At 37.6% G+C, this 22218-nt stretch overlaps 1 protein-coding gene across 1 annotated transcript in view; it reads left to right on the top strand.

Moving 5' to 3' along the window:
- Positions 1–22218, top strand: part of ADCY8 (adenylate cyclase 8) — a 345650-nt gene that overhangs the window by 166142 nt on the left and 157290 nt on the right. The window contains exon 5 of the mRNA XM_044669210.1: positions 5269–5396. Coding sequence (XP_044525145.1) covers positions 5269–5396 — 128 coding nt within the window. The remainder of the gene's footprint in view (positions 1–5268; positions 5397–22218) is intronic.

Here is a 22218-nt window from a genome sequence, read left to right as displayed (position 1 = left end):
AAGGATTTGGAACAGTGTCATATGGGATCCAGTTGAAGGAAAAAGGCTAATTTATTCTGTAGAAAAAAAGGCTTAGAGCAGACTTGACAGCAATCTTAAAAGCATTTTTAAAATTTTTCATGTGGATGAGAGAAAGTTTTATTCTGCTTGGTCCTATAGAATAGAACTATAAGCATTGGTTAAAAATGCTACATATTATTCTTGGTGCAAGGGGAAAACATCCCATTTAAAATTGGAATGGCTTTCTTAGGGTTAAAAAAAGTTTACAAGTCATTGCAGAATTCAAATAAATATTCCTATATATGCTTCATTAAATGTGCTGCCCCAAACTGATAGCTCTTAGACACACACACACACACACACACACACACACACACACAGAGCCTACCACAAGCACATATGAACACAGATCTACAAATCTTGGCTTATATTGAACTTTTTCACATCAAATACTGCTTGCACCATTCCCTTCAAGAAAGTGAATCAAAATATCTGAGAAGTCTGAAGTTTCCAGCCAATCAAGAGAATGTTCTAAATCCGTATGCTCATGATCATTTAGCATGTCATTCTATTAGAGGTAGAAAAGTGGATCACTAGTTTTTGTCATGTAGCAAAAAAAAAAAAAAACCTACAAAAATTACTTTAGATTCAGGGACTCTGGGTTTAAATCATTGCTCTGACTTGGGCCAGTCCACTAAACCTCTCTGAACTTCTATTATCTCATCTGGAAAGATGATCCATGAATAACTAAGTGTATCTTGACCCTCTCAGTGTAATCAAGAAGCCAGAGTCAGGATGCAACCAGAACAGGAGCTAGTAGCTTCTCTATCACTTTTCAGTGCTTCCTATTCAATTTTATAATATGCTTAGCTGTTGTATAGTAGAATTGTGATCTCAAAAGAATGCAACAGGTTGGAATTCTAGGCTGAGCCTTATCTAATGAAATTGGAAGCAGTATAAAGTCCTACACTTGGGATCAGAAAATTAACTGTGTGATTTGAAAATAACATATGTGAAATGACCCAGGGTTTCTTAGTGAGACTAAATTATACAATATTACTAATATATAATGCAACTAAGATGGACAAGGATGGTGAATGCAAAGAAATATGGAAAGATCTTTATGAATTCATGTAAAGAGTTAAAAAGGCAGAAACATAGGAATGGAGCATAAAATAACCAGGATCTGGAATTTGTAATCAGGTCCTTTAACTCCAAAGATAGGAAGATTTTTTTTCCCCGCTTCTTATATACCGTCCTCTTTGTTTAGGAAATCTCCGAAGAAAAAATTCTGCCTTGATATTTTTTCATTTTGCACCTGGAAGAGAACAACTCTTCCTTTAATGCACTGGCTCTTATATTTTCATCTAAGTGCAGCTCAAAACCAGAAATCAGGCATGAAGGGAAATATCCTTTGAGAGTCTCATTTCAAGATTGGCTCTTACTGCAGACAAGAGTTTGCCTCTAGACCAAAATACATTCCACTTAAAGGCCTCCTCAATATGACTCTCTTCTACCTTTCCCATCTTATTTTATATTACTTCCCTTTGCTTTCTTTTTTGGTCAAACTGCCTTGCTGCACATTAGTCATCTATGGCATCTCATCTTCATACTTTCTCATAGGTGATCCCTCCATCAGAAATTCAATCCTTTATCATTCTACCATGGGCAATCCCTGTTGTTGTTGAGTCAATCTAGTCCTGTCTGACTCTTTGTGACCCCATTTAGGGTTTTTGTTACAAAGATACTGGAACAGTTTATCATTTCCTTCTCCAGTGCGTTTTACAGATGAGGAAACAGAGGCCAACTGGGCAATTTGTCCAGGGTCACACAGCTAGTGAGTGTCAGAAGCCAGCTTTGAACTGAGTCTTCTGGACCCCAGGACTGGCACTGTCTCCACTGCACCACTTAGCTGCCCAAGGTAGCCTCTAGCTACCTTCAAAATATCACTCAAGTACCTCTTCTTATATAAGGCCTTTCCCAATGCTCGTCCCTTCCCAACAAGATATTAATGCTCTTTCCCTCTTATAATTTAAATTATTTAGAATCAAAGATCTGAACCTGAAAGAAATTCAGAGGCCATCTACTCCAACCTTCTCATTTTATATAGCAGAAAATTGAATCAATCTAGGGAGTTTAAGTAACATATCAGAAGCAGAATTTAAACTCAGATTCTTTCTTCCAATTCACTGCTATTTTCACCATGCCATACTGCCTTATATATCCTTTGATATAATTATATGGGAAAATATTGCATCTTCCCTCTAGGATGTAAGGTCCTTGAAGGCACTTTTGTCTTTGTATCCTAGAGCCTCCAGAATTCCAATAATATCATAGAAAATTAGTAATGGTGCGCTGAATTGAATTGAACTGACTATGGGGTATTCCTTTCTATAAATGTAATAGCTCAAACCTATACAATGTTTTTTGGCTACCCAGGGTTTCACTGGAACTTTACAATACTTCTGTGAGTTAGGCATGGCAGGGATTATGATCCTCATTTTTCCAGCTTAGAAGTGATATTCCCTGTTGCCCAACTTTAACCAGGATGCAGCTGACAGAAAAAAAAGACTCAGAATTCATTCAAGATATGGGATGTAAGTGGATGGCAGATTGAAAATCAGTTCATATGCCTCAATCACGTCTTTTAGTTTATTGGCTGAAATTCATAAGATGAGGAATTCCTAACCAGTGGTCTCTGAATTTGGATGGGAAAAATACTTTATTTTCACTAATTTCTAAGTTAAATTCAGTATTTTCTTCAATTATGAAAAGTCAACAAACCTAGTTTTAATAGGATTCAGAACTTTTGTCTACAAAAGAAATAATGAGTATTTTCATGTATTATAATTGTTGCATGTATCTCACAAAATATTTTATGCTCATCTCTACTTTAAAATTATTCTAGTTACTAGATCACACCAAATAGCAGTCATCCTGTCTACAGGCTATATATTTCAATATAATTGATTTCCATTGTCATCATATATATTTTATTTTATGCATTTAAAAATGTCATTCCTAGAAGGGGTTCCTCAATTTTCCCAGGCTACAAAAGGAATCCCTGGCACAGAAAAAGTTAAAAATCTCTACATAGTACAGGTATCCCTTTCATATCACTAGAGTTAGGGATATGGTGCCCTTGTGATCTGGAAAACCCATGTAATATCTTTTTGCTTATTATCCAATTATTGATTCTACCCAGTGAAGTAGTGCAAATATTGTCAGTGCTCTAAATTATAGTCCTGGAACGCTGATTACATCTCCTTTGTGCAGGGATGTGACCTGAAGACAGAAGGCATATGACCAGTTCTCAGGGCTGCTAGATTGTCTGTGGTTTAGTGGCAAGAACATGAGATTTGGCCCCAAAGACCTGGGATTCAGACCCCCAACTGGCACTTCTTTGGTGACTGACCTTGAGTAATTCACTTCCTCTCTCTGGGTCTCAGATTCCTTACCTGCAAAAGAGAATACAGTAAAGCTCCCTTTCCCCAAGATCTACTGTGGATGGCTAAAACTATGGATATAAGCAAATACTTGCTGACCCCATATATATGCATTCTCCCTCTGCCCTCCTTCTCCATGGCACTCCGTAACCTTGCACCCCTTCCTTACCACAAGAAAAACTTAAAAAAAATGAAAATGTAGCAGAAAAACAGATGGGCAAGCGAGACTAGGTGAACCTCTCAGCTTTGGGACTGACCCTGTGTTACTTGAATTTGCAGGGTAACAAAATCATGGAGAAGGGAGGAGACTACTATAATCAGATCTATAATAACTCCCTCACAAAATTGCTCTTAAGATGAGGGTTTTGGTAGTTTTGGTAACTGCTAAAGTCCCTTCCAATTCCAAAAATGGGATTCTTTCTAATAAGTCCCTCAGCCTTGCTCTGGACTTATGAGAAAGAAAACTAGCCACATTCAGAGGAAGAACTGTGGGAGAAGAAACACAGAGGAAGAACAACTGAACACATGGACTGATGGGGATATTATTGGGGATGAAGACTCTAAATGATAACTCTAGTCCAAAAATCAATAATATGGAATTAGGGCTTAATCAATGATATATGTAAAACCCAGTGGAATTGTGCGTCGGCTAAGGGGGCTTAGGGGGGTTTGGGGGTGAGGGAAAGAATATGAAACATGTAACTGGGGGAAAGTATTCAAAATAAAAATTAAAAATATAATTACAAAAAACAAAAGAATGAGATTCTTTGAACTGTACAGGACTGTATCAGTTATTATCCTAGCCAACCTAGCAGATTTTTCCCCTAGGGGTGAGAGGTATTAATAGAGAATCTTTTTGGTAGCAACAGTTTAAAAAAATTGTTTGGTGCTCCTGGTACAAAGCCTTCAAGCTTGACGAAGTCACATTATGCTAAAGCCAGGCAAGCTCCCAGGTCTCTACTAGTATATAGGGTCAGCTCCAGCTTCTCAAAATTCTAGAAGCATTTTATTAGATAGCTATGGCCCTCCTCAAATCCCATTTTGATTTCCCTGTCCTCTCATCTTATGGGGAACCCTTTATCTGAACCTATTTATTTATTCATTAAAAATCAATATCCATTGAATGTCTTCTATTGCATTAAGTGAGGTATACCTCTAGTGATAATAAAGGGCTACCAAATATCCATATTCCTTGACCCAAAGATCCCATTGCTAGATGTATACCCAAAAGAATTTCAAGGTGGAAAAAAATAAGAGCTCATATACACCAGCAAATTCATAGCTACCCTTTTTGTTATAGCAGAAAACTGAAAATTATATAGAGGTTTATTATTTGGGGAATGGCAAAATGAACTTTGGCACATAAATGTGGAATTTTTTAGTGTTGTGAGGAACAATTGAGATGATGAATTCAGTGAAACATGGGAAAAATTTATGAACCAATTGTATAATCATAACCAGGAAAACAATATACTTAAAGACTATACCAATGTAAATTTAAAAAAAAAGAGCAAACCAGTAGAGTACAACTATAACGACTAGGCTCCTTCCCAAAGAAATGGGAAAATATAGCTTCTTCTCTTCACTGTAGAGATGGGGTTCTGTGGATGTGGAGCATTGCATAATACTGCAGTGCAGGAAAACAAAGTCAGTGGTCCTGGTTTCACTGACAAGTTAGTAAAAGTAAATTTGGTGTTACTTTATAGTAACAGGCTATAATATTCCTTCTTAACTATTTTATTCTCAATAATTCACTAAGGGGATTCTAAAATGTTAAGTTCTCTGCTAATCAATTTCTCTCCTTTCCCACTCTCAAATCCAGGAGCATCACTGTCTTCGGATTAAGATCTTGGGAGACTGCTACTATTGTGTGTCTGGACTCCCTGAACCTCGCCAGGACCATGCCCACTGCTGTGTTGAAATGGGGCTCAGTATGATTAAAACCATCAGGTAATTTGGACTTTGCTCCTACAGGTGACTGGTGTTTTGCTCAGTTACTTCTGGGTAGCTTTTAATTCCTTTTAATTTTTTTATGTTTTGAGAAATAGGCACTCTCTCTTACATACTACCTAACTTCTCTCCACTCCAGACAAATCAGTTTATCTTCAGCACACTTTAATAGCAATAAAGCAAATAACATTGTATTAATATATACATGTACATAGAACAGAGAATATTAGATGTGGGGTTGAGGTGTCGTCTTGACCTTCCCCTATAAAATGAAGTTCTTTGCAGAGATTATCTAACTTGTCATCCAACTCAATAAATAGACTTTGATTATTGGACCATTTTCTCAACAGCATCCTGAATATTATGAATTGGTCTCAAATATTCAAATAAAATGTATTGCCCCTAGAATAATTTACTTTATTTTTTTGCTTTCTCACAAATGGTGAATATTGGTCATTTTCTTCCTGAAGTCACATTTCCCTAGTTCAGCTGGGCATCTGAAGGCTAACAGTCTGATTCTGAAAGACTCATTTGGTAGATAGTAGCTGATTACCCACAGGAAAAGGGATTCATTTGAATTCAGTGATATCTTTTATGTGCCTGAGAGGCAAATATGGACTAGTAAAGAGAAGGCACTAGAGTTGGAATCAGGAAGACCATGGTTTAAATCCTGCTTCTGACACTTATTAGACATGAGACCTAGCAAATCCCTATGATTTATCTACTGAGAAACAGCTGGGTTGCTGGTTCCCACTGTTCCATGAAGTTGACAAACCAAGGAAATCACAGATTCTTGGCACTTTTTTTCCTGAACCTGTGATGTTATTGGTATAGGCAACTCAGAAAATTCCTTCTGTTAATATAGCTACTTACCTGCTCTTTAATTTGTAGGTCTAGAGACTTGCTTGACTTATATTGTCCTAAGATGGATAAGACCTAGAATGTACTCTCAAAGATTTTACAGTCTGATAGAGTATATAGACAAAATAATTGTGCTGCTGAGGAGCGGTAAGTTCCATGCAAAGGTAATATGTAAGAAAACATAAAGAAAAAGGAATCACTTTCAAAAAGGGGAAATCACTTAAGAAGCAAGCCTCTGGGTTTAGCCTTGAAAAAAGAAAGAGATTTCAGGAGGCAGGAAAATGAACCTGAGTCCATTCCAAGCCTGCATAAAGATGCACACAAAGGCAAAAAAAAATCTAGGATCGCAAGAAGATGAATCTGGCAAGAATGTTATATAAAGTACATAAAAGAGAGACATGTTGAAAAGGTAAGTTGAAGTCAAATTATGGAGGGTCATAAATGTCAGAAAAAGAAATTGATATTTTATTGAATAGGGAATAAGAAGCTGTTGGAAGTTTTAGATTAGACTCATAAAATCCCAGATTTAGAAGTGACCTCAGAGATCATACAGTTCAACCAATTCTAAAAGGAATGATAAGATCTGGCTGATGCCATAGGAAAGTGACTTGGGCAGTAGTGTGAGTGCGACACTGAAAATAGGGAACCAGTTAAGACACTGTTTATAATAGTTTAGGTGAAAAGAGTGGATAGAGAGAGCTAGGCCTGGAGTTGGGAGGACCTGGCCTAAGACATTTCCAAGTTGTGTGACCCTGGGCACATCATTTAATTCCATTTACCTAGACCTTGCCTTTCTGTCCTAGAGTTGTTATTAGGACAAAAGTTAGGGTTGAAAAAAAAGATGAGATGAAGGCTTGTACTAGGCTGTTTGAAATGACTCAACCTTGATGAGCCTCCTAACCTCTGTATCATCTGTTTCACTATGTTATTGTGAGGATAAAATGAAATGAAATAGTTATTTATAAATTTATTTATTACAAAATTATTAATTGATACCATATAAATAAACACCTATTGTGATAATAATTGCTATTGACCAGTGGATATATGGGAAAGATATTAAGGTAGTAATAAAAGGATTTGGTGCTTGAATGTTAGAGAACAATAATAGAATGATTTAAAAATGAATCTAAAGTTTCAAGTCTTTATCCCTAAGAAGGTGGTAGTGACACCCTCAGAAAGAGAAATGAATAAGTTAGTTGGTCAATAAATAGTTATTAAACATTTACTATGTGCTAGGCTCTGAGAGTATAAAGCAAGTCAGAAATAAGATCCCCGCCCTCAAGAAGCTCATGTTTAAGAGAGAAGACAAAATATAAATAATGAGGTAAAATTACAGTGTAAATGTAAATCCCCTAAGCCTGGGATTCATCCTCTTGAACTTACTAGGACTGAGAAGAAGCCATTAGATTTTTAGATAGAAAATTAGGTGTATGTGCATGCTGGGGATGGAGTAGGGGATGAGTTTAGTTTTAGGAATGCCTAAAGACCTCATTGAGGCAGAGGTGCTGGCAGGATACCCAGAAGGATGTGACCAGTAGGTTTTTGAAAACTGAATCTAGAGTTGAGGGGGAAATGGTAACGAACAGGGGCACAAACTTGAGAGTTTTTTTTTTTTATATATATATAATGGTGATCGTAGAAGCAATGGGAATGGATTGTCCTAGTAGTGAAGAGTGTAAAGAATAGAGTATTAGTGGAGAGAGTATAAAGAAGATCACCATGAATATTCATTCAACATTTATAAAGCACCTCCTATTTGCAGATCATTGAGCTGAGTGTTGTTCATAATGCTTGCACTCAAGTATAGGTATAGGAAAGATTGGAAACTAATCATGCACAATAATAGATGATGAGAGCAACAGAGACCTACAAAATAGTTATTTGTAAGTTCTCAAGCAAACATAGCAAAAGTATCTAATAAATAATTTAAGTATTTAATAAATAATTGTTGAATTGTAACTTTTTTTAACCATCCAGAGGGATCAGTGAATATTTTATGTGGAAAATAATATTTGATTTGGGGACATTAAAGTATAGGTATAAATTCAACAGATGAAGTGGTCCTAGTGTTATCCTTAAATCCTCCCTCTCACTCACCCCTCATATCCAATCTGTTGTCAAACCTTTTTGTCAGTTTTGTTTTTACAATATCTCTTATATATGTTTTCTTTATTTCCATTCATTCAGCCACAATCCTAGCTCAAATTCTCTTCACTTCTTACCTGGACTACTGCAATAGCTTTCTAACTGGTCTCCCTATTTCATCTTTCCCTATTTCAAGCTGTCCTCCATCTGCCAAGGTGATTTTTTTTTCTAAAGCATGTCACCTCCTTTGTCAGCGAGATCCAATGACTCCTAATTGCCTCCAGAATAAAATATAAATTCCTTTACATAATATTTCAAATGTTTCATTATATTACTTTTATTCTCTCTTTTTATTCTTTTTTTTTGTCCCATGAAACACTCCACACACTCTATAGTCAAACTACGCTGGTGTCCCAAAGGTATGTCAAATTCAACAAGTCCAAAACAGAAGTTTTTCCCTCAAACTCTTCCCTACTCCAATTTTCCCTATTCCTGTAAAGGTCATTATAATCTTTCCAGTTACCCAGGCTCATTAAGACTCAGTGGCTTGGGGCAGCTGGGTAGCTCAGTGGATTGAGAGTCAGGCCTAGAGACAAGAGGTCCTAGGTTCAAATCTGGCCTCAGACACTTCCCAGCTGTGTGACCCTGGGCAAGTCACTTGACCCCCATTGCCCACCCTTATCACTCTTCCACCTATAAGCCAATACACAGAAGTTAAGGGTTTTAAAAAAAAGAAGACTCAGTGGCTCATCATTACCTCAAGAAATAAATATAAAGCGCAGACTCTATAACCTGCCCCCTTCCTACCTTTCTAGTCTTCTTAACACTTTACAACCTTCCATATACTCTACAATTTTATTCCACTGGCCAACTTGTAGTTCCTCGGACATTACACTCTTATCTCTCATTTTCTTGTCTATGCACTGGTTGGACACCCATGCCTAGAATGATATGTCCTATCATTCTTATCTCTTAGTTTTTCTGGATCTCTTCAAGATTCAGCTTAAGCCCCATCTTTTGGAGGAAAATATCCCCCCAAAATGCCATAGGCTGCTTCTTCAGGCAGTGAGTTTCCTGTTACTTGAGCTGCACAAAAAGAAAAACTATGACATTTTGCAAAATGTGGTTGGGGTGTTTCTGTATTGGTTAAGTAATTTACTAGGTGACCCATAAAATACCTCTGATTCTATAAACACCACACTTCAACTACCTGAGCTAAATAGTCCCAAGCTCTGGTAAAATGATAGTGTGACTTTACTTAGGTTTGTCAACCATATGTCTGGGGGCCAGTTATTAATGAGAAAGGACTGAAGTGAGAATCCTAGATCTCAACAGGATGCCCTTTCCCTGCTTTCTGTGACAGGTGACTGACTACAAAGAGTTTATTGTCAGAGTCAGTTAACACTATTTGGGGAGCCAACGAAACTGGAGCAGATCTCTTTCCTACACTATAATTAACACCAGTACAATCAAGATGTATGAAAAACAGCCTTCATTTAGCCCTGAAATAGATTCCAACCATCATGAGTAGGTGTTAGAGGTGAGGGTGCAGGAGGAGTCATAAACAGAAGGGAAAGAAGAAGAAAAGGAAAAGTACATTTTAATATGTTCTTGCTTGGCAAAAAAAATGGGGAGAGGGACATATTTGAAACACCATAGCCCCATGGCTTCCACAAGCTGTGGTGAATAAAGAAGCAAGAAAGTGGCCCTGTGCCAAGTAATAAAAAATTAAGTTTGGATGGGTGCTCTGCAAGGCTCTGGATTTACAAAGATACAATCCCCACCTTCAAGAATTTGAAGTATTCTCAGGGGAGATAAGACAGAGACATAAATAGTTGGATCCAACCCTGACCTCTCTCCTGATATCCATATTCTACAAGGCATTTTTACATGAATGTCTCACTGCTATGAACTCATTGTTCAAAACTAAGCTAATTATCTTTTCCCTTCATTTTTTTTTTCTTTTTCTGACTTTATGATTTCTTTCAGTGCTACCCACTATTCACCTGGTCACCAATCTTTGTCAACTTGAACCCATGTTTGACTGTTCTCTCTTCCTCCCAATAGTGAATTGGTCACCACATCATGATTAATTCATCTCAATATTCTGCTTACCATTCCTTCATCTTTATTTCTACTCCATCACCCTAATATAGAATCTCATTGCCACCAGTCTAGATTACTGCAATAGCCTCCTAAGAATAGCACTATAGTGTCTGAAGAAGCACTTGCCAGATTCCTTCTTAATAAAGGAAGGATGATGTTCCCTCTTAGACAATAGCTCCCGGGCTTGGGCTGAAAACAGGGTAGGTGATTTGGGGAGTACTTCTATGCAGTTGATTGACAGTTGGTGTTTGGAAGGGAGAGGGAAGCTGAACTAGAAGCAAGACCTGTGTTTTGGGGAGCACTGCTATTCCTAGAACTTTTAAGACTCAGGGTCCTGGGCTATCTCCATTAGTATCTGAATGGAGGTGATAGCGGTGGTGATTTGCCTCATATCCCTGGCACATGTGCCTCCCCTATCTGAAATAAAAAAACCTTCCTAGATGGATGGGAGTTGATAACCACCCATTTAGGGAACTATCTAGGCCAGTAAAGCACAAACCCCTTGGCTTTAGAAACAAAGTTTAATTTATAATAGGAGTAAAGGGAAATGATAGATAATTTCCTACAAATATATATCTAATCTCTACCCACCCACTTTCACCTCATGGTGAATTAGTTCTTCTTGAGAATTCACTCAAGCTACTCTAAACTCCTTATCTCTAACTAAAACACAAAAAAACTCCACTCATCTGATTATAAACTGACCTAACTAATATGGATTACAAAAAAGGATAAATAAGAAGGACCCACAGATGTATGTGAGCCCTTACCTAAAGCCTGGGGTTGGTTCTTAGGGATACCCAGAGTCCTAGATGAACCAGACTTTGGGTTTTACCTTCACCAGTGGATTTCTGACAGATGGACCTCAGGCAGATGGTCTCTGTGCTTCAGGGAAAAATCAGGTCTCCTCCAATGGCAAATATTCGAATCTCAGGAATCACTAATCTTTCCACAAAGTTAGGATTCACAGTGAAAATGCCAGAGCAAAAAATCCTCCTTCTCAGCTCAAAGCCAGATTCAGAGTGATAGTTAATTAATTTCCAGCAAAACTCCCAAGATCCTTTTCTCCTTGTCAGAATCTTCTCCCAGGGCTTGTATCCAAATTCTCCTCCTTTCTTCTTAAAGCTAATCTCTGAAATTTACTCTCTCCCTTACTTACTTCCTACAGATCTTTCTCAGGATGCATTATTATTAGTTCAACCAGGTTGGCCTCTCTGCCCTGGTGGTGGCAGCTGATCATCAGTTGCTTTTGATGGTAGCCCCCTTTTATGATATCTGTAATGCATAAGATGTGAGCACGACTGGTAGTCTAGGGCAGTGATGGGCAAACTTTTTAAAGAGGTGACCAAAGGAAAGGAAATGCTCATCTGTCACTCTGTTCTAAGGCAACTCTTTCAAAGTTTCATTGTATTGTATCCTACTCATTGTATTCATCAGAATAGTAATAATGTCGCCTGGAGGGATAGAACATTTCAGGGGGCTGCATCTGGCCCGAAGGCCCTAGTTTGCCCATCACTGGTCTAGGGTGTGCTCTTCATCTAGAGTCCTGGGCTCTGCACTGGCTCCAGTAGGGTCTGAAAGGACGTGATGGTGAGTTGGTTAATCAATACTTATTCTTTTCTCTAGCACAAGTTATATTGCTTTTTCAGGCAGACTGACTGCCTGATTAAACCCAATTATATAAAAAACAAAGCTCGAAATAGAAGAAGGAAGAAATAAATCTTTGGAGGGTCTTAAAGTCCAGGATAGAGTCTGTATTTTATTGAATTGTACTGGTAACTATTTATATAGCCAGTATACTCTCCCAGAGAGAGTATGGCCATACCTGTGTGTTAGGAAGATGACTAAATTCAGGAAGATCTTGGCTAAGCCTCAGCCTATCACACCCCATAATTAAGTGCTAGAGATTTCATTTCTAAGGGTGGAGACATGGTAGCCCTTGTCAGGAATCTGAGGCAAGGAAATTGTAACTAAGTCAAAATCAAGTTTATTACCTAGCAAAAGGACATTAGAAGGAGAGAGTAGAATTAAAGTAAACATCTTAAAGTTGGTTCTAAGCAACTGCTTGATCACATGGGTCGATGGGGACATGATTGGGGATGTAGACTCTAAGCGATCACCCTAGTGCAAATATTAATAATATGGAAATTTAGGTCTTGATCAATGACACATGTAAAACCCAGTGGAATTACTCTTTGGCTATGGGGGGTGAGGGGATGGAAGGAAGGGAGGGAAAGAACATGAATCATGTAACCCTGGGAAAATATTCTAAATCAATTAATTAAATTTTTTTTAAATAAAAAAAACAATAACGTTGGTTCTGAGGATTAGGATTTAACCATTAGAACCTTTTTAACCAGTGTTCCTGCTGTCATTTTAATTTATTGATCAACTCTCTCCACCTCCCTTCCACTAGCCATTGTGTGCCCCCTTGTGGTAGTTCATAGAGTAGCAACCCCTGCATTCTCTCTTGGAATTCCAAAAAGGTGGGTTCCCCTGTGGGGTCTCTTCTCCTCTCAGGATTTTAAGGTACTGTGGACCCTCTAACCCTGATGGATTGTGGTGTCTATCACTGTCACATGTGAGTCCTCATCAATATGCCAGACCCAACTTGACTGTATTTAATGAGAAGGTGTAATGAGAAGAGTGGGTACCAAACTAACGAGGGTACACTCTGCCCCTTGCCCGCACAGCGTCTCTGGGAAGAAGGAACACAAACTTGACATACAAAGTAGTGAGACTGATATATAGAGAGCACATGGGGAAAAGGGCTAAGACAACTTTACCTGCTTATTTGAATTATTTTTCTTCCTCCATCAAAGGAATTTTCCCTAGGTGGAGTCCTCTGTTGGGCTGAGTATCAATGCCTTGCCAGAGTACATAACCAGCTATCACTCTGCCCTAAAGGGTCACAGCCCTTAAAGCTGCTTCTTCCCTGAGGTAGCTCTCCTTTCTGTACCTCTGTCCATGTTTGTCCTCAATATAGCTTTAGTTTTTTCCCAAGCGGGAAAACTAAGAATCACTTCCAAGGCAGAAAAGCAGGTAAGGGCTAGACAATTTGGATTAAGTGTTTTGCCCAGGTTCACAAGGCTAGGAAGTATCTGAAATCAGATTTGAACCCAGTCTCCCATCTCTAGACCTGGCTCTCTCTCTCCACTGAGTCACCTAGCTGCTCCCAAGATGAAGTTTTAAATGTCTAAACACAATGTTTCTTGCCCTGTAAGCTCTTTATTGGGGTAAACCTGTTAGATTGGATCAAGAAGGGGATAGATGATTGATTAACCCATATAAGTTAATCGTGCCTCTGGGCAGTTTAAATAGATGAAAGAATTATAGCACTATGCATTTTAGAAAAAAAATAGTGTATGTGCTACTGGTCTAGTGTCTTCAGTAACATGATCATGGAGAGCAGAGGAAAAGAGGAATATGACTCTCCCTCTGTACTCATAGAAACCTCTGATACACCTTCAGAGAAATGCCACCTCAAGGCAGCTCCCAGCCTGCAGGCCTCGCTGCTTAACTATTTTCAGCTTTCTGCTGAAAGTCTTTCATCTATTTAAGCTTCTCGGAGGCTTGGTTAGCTTATATGGTTAATCAATTGTTTATCCCCTTCTTGACCCAATCTAAGAGGTTTACCCCAATGAAGAACATACAAGGCAAGAAATATTGGATTTAGACATTTAAAACTTCATCCTGGGAGCACCTAGGTGGCTCAGTGGAGAGAAAGCCAGGTCTAAAGATGGGAGACTGGGTTCAAAACTGGTTTCAGGTACTTCCCAGCTACCAGCAACCCTGGGCAAATCACTTAATCCCAATTGCTTAGCCCTTAATCCTTTTCTGCTTTGAAACTGATACTCAGTATCTGTTCAAAGACAGAAGGTAAGGTTTTAAAAAAATCTTCATCTTGCCTTTAATACTGATTGTTACTTTAATTGTGATGGGGATGCGGTATGCCTATAATTTAATAACAATTCCCCTTTACTATGCTTATGGATCAGTATAGTATTATCAGTGAGCAAAGGAAAGAATGGAGAGAGAGGATGTTGTTCATTTGTTTTGGTTGTGTCCGACTCTTCATGACCCCTGGGGTTTTCTTGGCAAAAATACTGGAGTGGTTTGCCATTTCCTTCTCCAGCTCATTTTACAGATGAGAAAACTGAGGTAAACAGGGTGAGGTGACTTGCCCATGGTCACACAGTTAGTGTTTGAGGATGGATTTGAAATCAGGTCTTCTTGTCTCCAAGGCCCAGCACTCTATCCATTGTGCTGCACAGATGCCCCAAGAGAGAGGCTAGGGCAAAGGAAGCTCCTGCGGCTTCCCTCCTATAGAAGGGATTAGGAAATTCCTCAAATCTAGGGACTGATGGCATCAATAAAAACTCAACAGTAACTCCACCTGGACAGATCAAAGACTGCCTGACCAGCTTGGAATGAGGCAGCATTTGGTAGAGTGGTTGGGTGAAGTTAGCAGTAGTTCATCACTTCCTAGGCAAAGGCCAGGTAGAACCACAACATCATCTATGCCTACTAGACTGCTAACATCACATTGGTTAGGATAGGTCTTGAGTGTTTGTTTTTTCTTGTTGTTGTTGTTGTTTTTACTCTTTGTATCTTACTATTCCCTATTCACTATTCTATGTATTATAGGTTCTTAGGATAGACTTTTTTTCAGAGATTCATTTTGAGAAGTTAGAAAGTAGACCAGCTATTGCTAGGAATCAGTATGGGTCCTTTAAAAACAAGTCCTGCCAGACTAAGCTCATACTATATTTTTAACAAGATCTTAGGATAAAAGATCTGGAAATACTGTGGAATGTAGACAGACAGATGGATGGATGGACAGAGAGAGAGAGAGAGAGAGAGAGAGAGAGAGAGAGAGAGAGATAGATAGACAGATGATTTGATAGATAAAAAGAGAGACAAGAGAGAGAGGCAGAGAAAGATAGACAGAGAGACAAAGAGACAGAAAGAGAGAGAAAGAGCCCATGAACAAACTACATTAATATAGGCTAGAAGATAGCAGCAATAGTTGGACTTAGAAGTAGCTGAACAACCAAAGAAACAGTATTGATTAATGGATAAGTGTTAACATGGAGGGTGATATTTAGTGAAGCCCTAGAGCAGTGATAGGTAACTTTTTGAGTTTGGTGTGTCAAAATTTGCCAAAAAACTGAGCATGACTTGGGTAGTGTGTCACTTTGAGAAAAAAAAAACATAATTTTGCAATATTTATAGTTTAAGTAACAACAATGTGTAATTGTAATATATAACTATTTAATAAACTAAAATAGGTAAATTAATATAGGTAGAATTGTCATCTATAGTGCACAGAGTGTCTACACTACACTACAGCAAATGTTGCGGCCCCATACTTCTCTGTATGAGACTGCATGCGGCTGGGTGTCATCGAAAATGGCTACGTGTGTCAGTGCTGACATGTGTCATAGGTTCGCCATCACTGCCCTAGAGGACCATGCCCTCAGATTTGCTCTGTTCAATATTTTTATCAGTAACTTGAATGAAATCCATGTGTCATCATATATGTAGCTAATATAGTTTTTTAATGAAGGCATAGAAACTGTTAACAAGAGAAAGTAATAATTTTTTATCTACCTGTATAATAATGACACTTTTAGATCTTTTAAAAAATTCCTTACTTAGCAGTAATTCAAAAGAAATAATAATAATATCACAGTTGTGGATATATTAAAGCAAATGCATGAATAATAAAAAGATCATAATTCACACATAAGCCTGCCTTAGATTCTCTCCCCCAATCCATTCAGTACCTCGGAGGGAGCACGGATCCAGTGAGAGGAACTTGAGTTTTCAGGGCAACTCAAGATCCTGTTACTATAAACTTTAGTGCCTTCTTTCAATTTTAGGAACTGTTCCCCCAGCCAAAAAAACCCACCTTTATGGTTGTAGCATCCATTGAATAGATGCTTCCATTGCTAAGCTAAGCGAATCAGTTCTGTGCTTGACTAACTCTTCACTGGCCATAACATTGCAGCTAAACTCATTTACCCACTGAATAACTTGTATAATTCTCTGCTTCCCATCTGTTCCTCTGCTCAGATAGACTTACTCCTCAGCAACAACTGCAGTACAGTTATGATTCCCAGCTTCCAACTTTGCTGATGTCATTCTGAAATCTGTCCTTTCTAGTCTCTTTCTCTCATCTCTTATCTTTCTGCATTCAGACTTGGACTCTTCTATGTGAACAACCCGACCATAATTTAGATTTAGTAATCAGATTCTCATTTTCTCTTCATAATCAGATAAATTACATCTGTCCCAAAATAAGAGAACAATTCTGCTGTCCATAGTTCTTCAATATACTACAGCTTGCCTCATTCAAAACTCAGGAACTGTTTGTCTCAGAACCCTGAATCAGAAAGTAAATGTTTCGGTCATGATTCCTCTTAGAATTCTGAGCAGGCTTAGTTCAGCAGTAATCCTTAAAGCGACAATAGACTACTAAAGTAGGGAGAAAGCTATCTTGTGAAGGCTGGTGACTAGGGCCTGAATTGTGTAGTGACCTGTTATTAAAATGAAGTTCAAAGTGGGTGAGTTGATACCATTCCTGATTTTGAAGTATAAGTCAGTTTTGGGTGTCACATTTTTTGAAGGATGTTGATGCGTTAGTGTGAGTGCAGATGAGGGGCAAAGATGCTGGGTGTAGCTTTTGCTGGTCTAAAAGAACTAATAATTCAATTTTCAGTGAAATTATTTATAACTTTGGAATTGGCAAATGCTATGAATCAGGGTTTTCTTTATTGTTTTACTGTTTGTGTATATGTAAAAAAAAGTGATGGAGAGAATGCTGAAGATTAAATTTAGAAGTGTGTTATTTTACATTTTTTAGTGACCTGCCCCACAATGAGAATATGGTCTTACATACAGGAAGCTCTCAAGGTGAGGTAAAATGTGATGTTTGAATTGCCCACAAGGAGTTAATACCACACTGAAGGTGCTTACATTATTTTAAAAAAGAAAAAAAAAAAAGAATCCTGGCATCATTTATGTACTGGCAGAATCTGACTCACTGAGCTAAAAAAACCAAAAAACCAAAAAAAAAAAACCTCTCACACATTCTGTGTTTATTACTGCTTCAATGGTATAGTTATACCATTAATCCTTGTTTGATCAAAATATAGTTTGGTCAATCTAACTTCAATTCCTAATAAATTATTAGAACCAATACCTGAGAAAGAGGAAAAAGTCTGTGAATATCTAGAGGATAAACGAATAATGAGCAATAATCAACATTGCCTTACGATAAACAAGCCCTGACAGAAATATTTGATTGCCTTCGATTTTGTTTAGAAACTCCCTATGAGCTAGATGAAGAGGAGTATGTCAGAGATTTAATATATCTTTATTTTTAATGAATCATTTAATACAGTATCATGGAATGTTGCTTATAAAAATTAAATTAATTAAATGTGGCTTAGCTATAAACACTGGTGCATAGATTAAGAAGCTATTCAAGATTCTTCATCGCCATGTAGTCTTGATTCTAATTTAGAGAAATACTGAATTGAACACCAGGGTCATCATTGTATTGAGCCTCATGCAATATCTTTATTAATGATCTAGGAAAGAATAATCTAAAGAATTTCTATAATCAGGGAAAATAATCATTTGAGCAGTGTCTCAAAAAAAAAAAGAAAGAAAAAAGAAAAAAAAGGCCCAAAACAACAAAATCAAACAATGGAGATATTACTATGTTGAGAGTAGGAGGAGCAGTGTCTTTGAGCAACAGAATTGGCTTTGTCGTTTGCCAGAGACCATTTATTAAGTTTCTCACAATCACCCCATGAATAAAGTATAATGATATAAGCTGAAAATTATTCCTCCTCTCTAAAATGGAGATAGTAATATTTGTATGAATCTACTTCACAGGATAGTTATGAGGAACATACTTTAAAAGTAAACCAATGAGTGTTATATAAAATATTATCTTAATCAAATGAGATCACGTATAGGAGAAGTCTTTATGTTATATGGTATATGCATATTGGGTCCCAAACCAAAGGCTCTGGTTTTCATTTGTAAGAATTCTCACAACTATCTTTGGTTGATGGTCTCCCCACTGTATTTCCCCTTCACCTAATCAAGAAATTCATTGTAAACCTTAAAATATAGTAATCTACAGATAAAAATTAATTATTATGTAATAATTAACTTAAATTAAAAATTAATTTAAACATAATTAATAATAATTAGTTGACCTCACTTTCCATGCAAGCTCTCAGATTAATGATATGTCAAACACAAAACAGGATTTATTCATCTCAACAAAAACCATATCATGGAGGATCAGTGGATAGAGAGCTAGGCCCAGAGATGGAAAGTCCTGGGTTCATATCTGGCCTCCAACACTTCCTAGTTGTGTGATCCTTAGCGATTCACTTAATTGCAGTTGCCTAGCCTTTGCCCTGTCTGTCTTGAATCCAATATTTATATTGATGTTAAGACAGAAGGTAAGGGTTTTTAAAAAATAGAAAACATGGGAACTAATTCCCCATCCTTGATCCTTACCATTTGCCCTGCCACTACCTCCTAAAATCCTCCCAGCCTTAACATCTTTAAATTCTGCTAAACTTGACTTATTTATATAACCTGAGGACCCAGGTCCTTGCCATCTGATCCTCCCCTACATCTCTATATTCTTAATATTTATGGACCTTTCCATATACTCCGAAGCTTCAACATTCTTTCCTATATTGTTTTCCCCAGTTATACTGTAAATTCCTGGAGAGCAGATATTGTTTCACTTTTTTTTATCTCCCCATATAGTAAGCACTTAAGAAATGTTTCATTACTTCATTCGTATGTTCAGTCAAGGGAGGGAGATAGTATAAATATTTACAATCCCTTTTTTATTCAGGAAATAATGGGAGCTCAGAATAGTTAAAATTACTTGCCTATGTGTACACAGTTATTAAGTGGCAGAAGCAAGATTTTAATCTAAGCCTCGTTGATTCTAGGTCCAGTTTATAAATTATCCCCCATGCACAACAGTGCCCCCGAGTAACTATAAAATGCTGCATATCTGGATGCTTTAAGGAGTATTAGTCATATAGACTTAGGAATGAAAGGAATCTATCCACAACAGGATTTCTAATTTCACAGCCCCCACAGATGCTCATACAGCTTCAAGTTGAAGATGTCCTGTGATGACAAACTCACTCTTCCTTGAAGTGACCCATTCCTCTACTGATCATGTCTTATTGGAAGCTTTTCCATATATTGAATTGAAATGGGCTCCTCTGGAAAAGTCATCCATTATTTCCATAATTCATAATTTCTATAAATAATATCCATTATTTCCTCTTCAGGTATACCTGGGAGCATAGACAGGGAAGCCAACTGTGAGATACATGAAAATTTACAGTCTTAATTCCATTGAAGCTATGGAGGTCCCTCCAAGGCCCTTCTGTGGCTCCAGAAATTGCAGTGGATAGAGACAAGTGGCTAGAACTTCTTGGAGCATCTAAAAATGGCAGCGATGGCATTTCAATGGCAGAGAGGTTCCTAGACCCAGGAAAACCAATCTGCCTAGACACAATGGAAGAGTTTTTGGATGAAAGCAAGGAATTCATACTTAATAAAGAAGTTTAACCTTGTCAGGGGAATTTCATTCACTGAACTCCAGGAAACACTATCAATGTAAGAACAAAAATAAATGATAATGAAGACTTCACACCTCATTTAGAAGGATATCCATCTTGCCAGAATAAAATTTCCATTCCTGGGGGGGAAAAAGGATTCAGCACTATGTCTAGGGACATATGATATACGTATCTAATCTGTGTCTAGGAAATCAGGAACAAGTGTGATAGACATGAAAAGAAAAGAACTGGGGAGTTCAAAATAAGTCCAATTCATATGTCTCCTAATATTTCCCATCCCCTTTTTTTCTTAGCTGCTCCCCATTTGAGTTTGGATTTTCTTCTCAAAATGCCCTCTTTTCCTGCTTCTATAAGATCCTGCAGAAGGCTGAAGTCAGCTTTCAAGGCACTAAAGTCAGCTTTCAGGTCCTGCAGGGGTGGTAGAAGTGGTTGAGAACTTAATTTACTCTATTCACATACAAATAAGTTTCCAAGGTACTGAAAAAAGGCCCAGGGAAGTTATTTCTGGGTCTTTGAAGATCAGGAAGGCTGTTCATAAGTTCAATTCTGTGAAAAGGTTTAAAACACAAAATCAAGCTAAGTCTACATAGATATTTTGATTCAATGCCTAATATATCTTTATTAATGTATTTTTTTGAAGGAGAGGGAGATTGAAGATAAATAGAAATGCTTCCTATGACTACAAATTCACATATGCTGTCTGCACAAAGCTGTGCACAACTAAATGCAAATTATTTAACATTTTAATGATTATTATTGACAAATAAATTTACAATAAATATTTAATAAATTTTATCAATCTAGTGGAGCAAAAGAAGCACAAGACTTAGAATTGCCACTAGTTTTTTTATTGTTGACTTTATACCTTACTGTTTGACCTTGGAAAAGTCCTACCCTCTTTGAATCTCAGTTAAGAAATGGGGTTGACAATATTCTGCACCTCAGAAGCAATGATCACTACAAGCAAGCCTGGATTCATCAAGGAATTATTTTTAAAAGTCTTGTGATAGATCAGGGGTTTTTAACTTGGCATCCACACATCTCCCATTGGGGTGAAGTAGAGGCAATGGATAGATTTCAGGGGCTTCACTTATTTGAGAAAAAAATACATATTTTTTACTTTCAGTAATCTCTAACCAAAATTTTCTTAAGTTATTTTAAAGCATTGTTCTGGGGATGGGTCCATAGGTTTCTCTAGACTTCTGAAGGGGTCCATGATACAAAAAAAGGTTAAGAACCTTAGGGCCAAGGGGCAATTAGTGGATAGAGAGAGAGCCAGGCCTGGAGACAGGAGGTCCTGAGTTCAAATCTTACCACAGACACATCCTACCTGAGTGACTCTGAGCATGTCACTTAACCCCCATTATGTAGCCCATACCACTCTTCTGCTTTGGAACTATGTAAGGAACTTGAGGCAGGGAGAGCAACTAAGAAGCTGTCAAAATAGACCAGGCATGAAGCAGTGAGGATTATTACTCTTCTATAATTTAGTCAACAGCCTTTCACAATTGCCATAAACAAAAATGGTCATTGCCTTAGAGCCACACTGGTGATAAACTACTCCAAACTTTAGAACAGATGATCCTTTGACAACCAATGTACAGACCAGCACTAAGTTCATATTCGGAGCAGCTAGTTTTTTTAGGATATTCCTTATCCTTGCAATAAGGAAGATTCCTCTTCATGAGTTCATATCTGGTGTCTGACTCTTACTAACTGTGTTATCCTGGGCAAATCACTTAATCTTGTTTGCCTCAGTTTCCTTACCTGTAAAATGAGTGAGAGAAAAAGATGGCTAACCACTCTAATGTGTTTGCCAAAAACAAAAAAAACAAACAAAAAATAAATGGGATCACATATTATCACATAACTGAACAAGAGTGACCAACTCATATTCAAAATAAACCCTGTGAGAACTTGTTGTTGACTTATAAGAACCTGGAACACCCAGGGTCACCTTCAAACAATAATGAGGCATCAGAGTAAGATTGCAAGAGTTGTAAATACAAAGTGCTCAATATATGGCAGTTGTTATTTTTGTCCTCAAGCCCTTTCTTTTTTTAATTTTTTTACTGATTAATTAAGAGAATTTTTCCACGGTTACAAGATTCATGTTCTTTCCCTCC

The sequence above is a fragment of the Gracilinanus agilis genome, chromosome 1 (assembly GCF_016433145.1).
Source record: "Gracilinanus agilis isolate LMUSP501 chromosome 1, AgileGrace, whole genome shotgun sequence".
Taxonomy (NCBI): domain Eukaryota; kingdom Metazoa; phylum Chordata; class Mammalia; order Didelphimorphia; family Didelphidae; genus Gracilinanus; species Gracilinanus agilis.
Note: the sequence above shows the minus strand (reverse complement) of the source record. Positions and strands in the feature narration are given on the sequence as shown.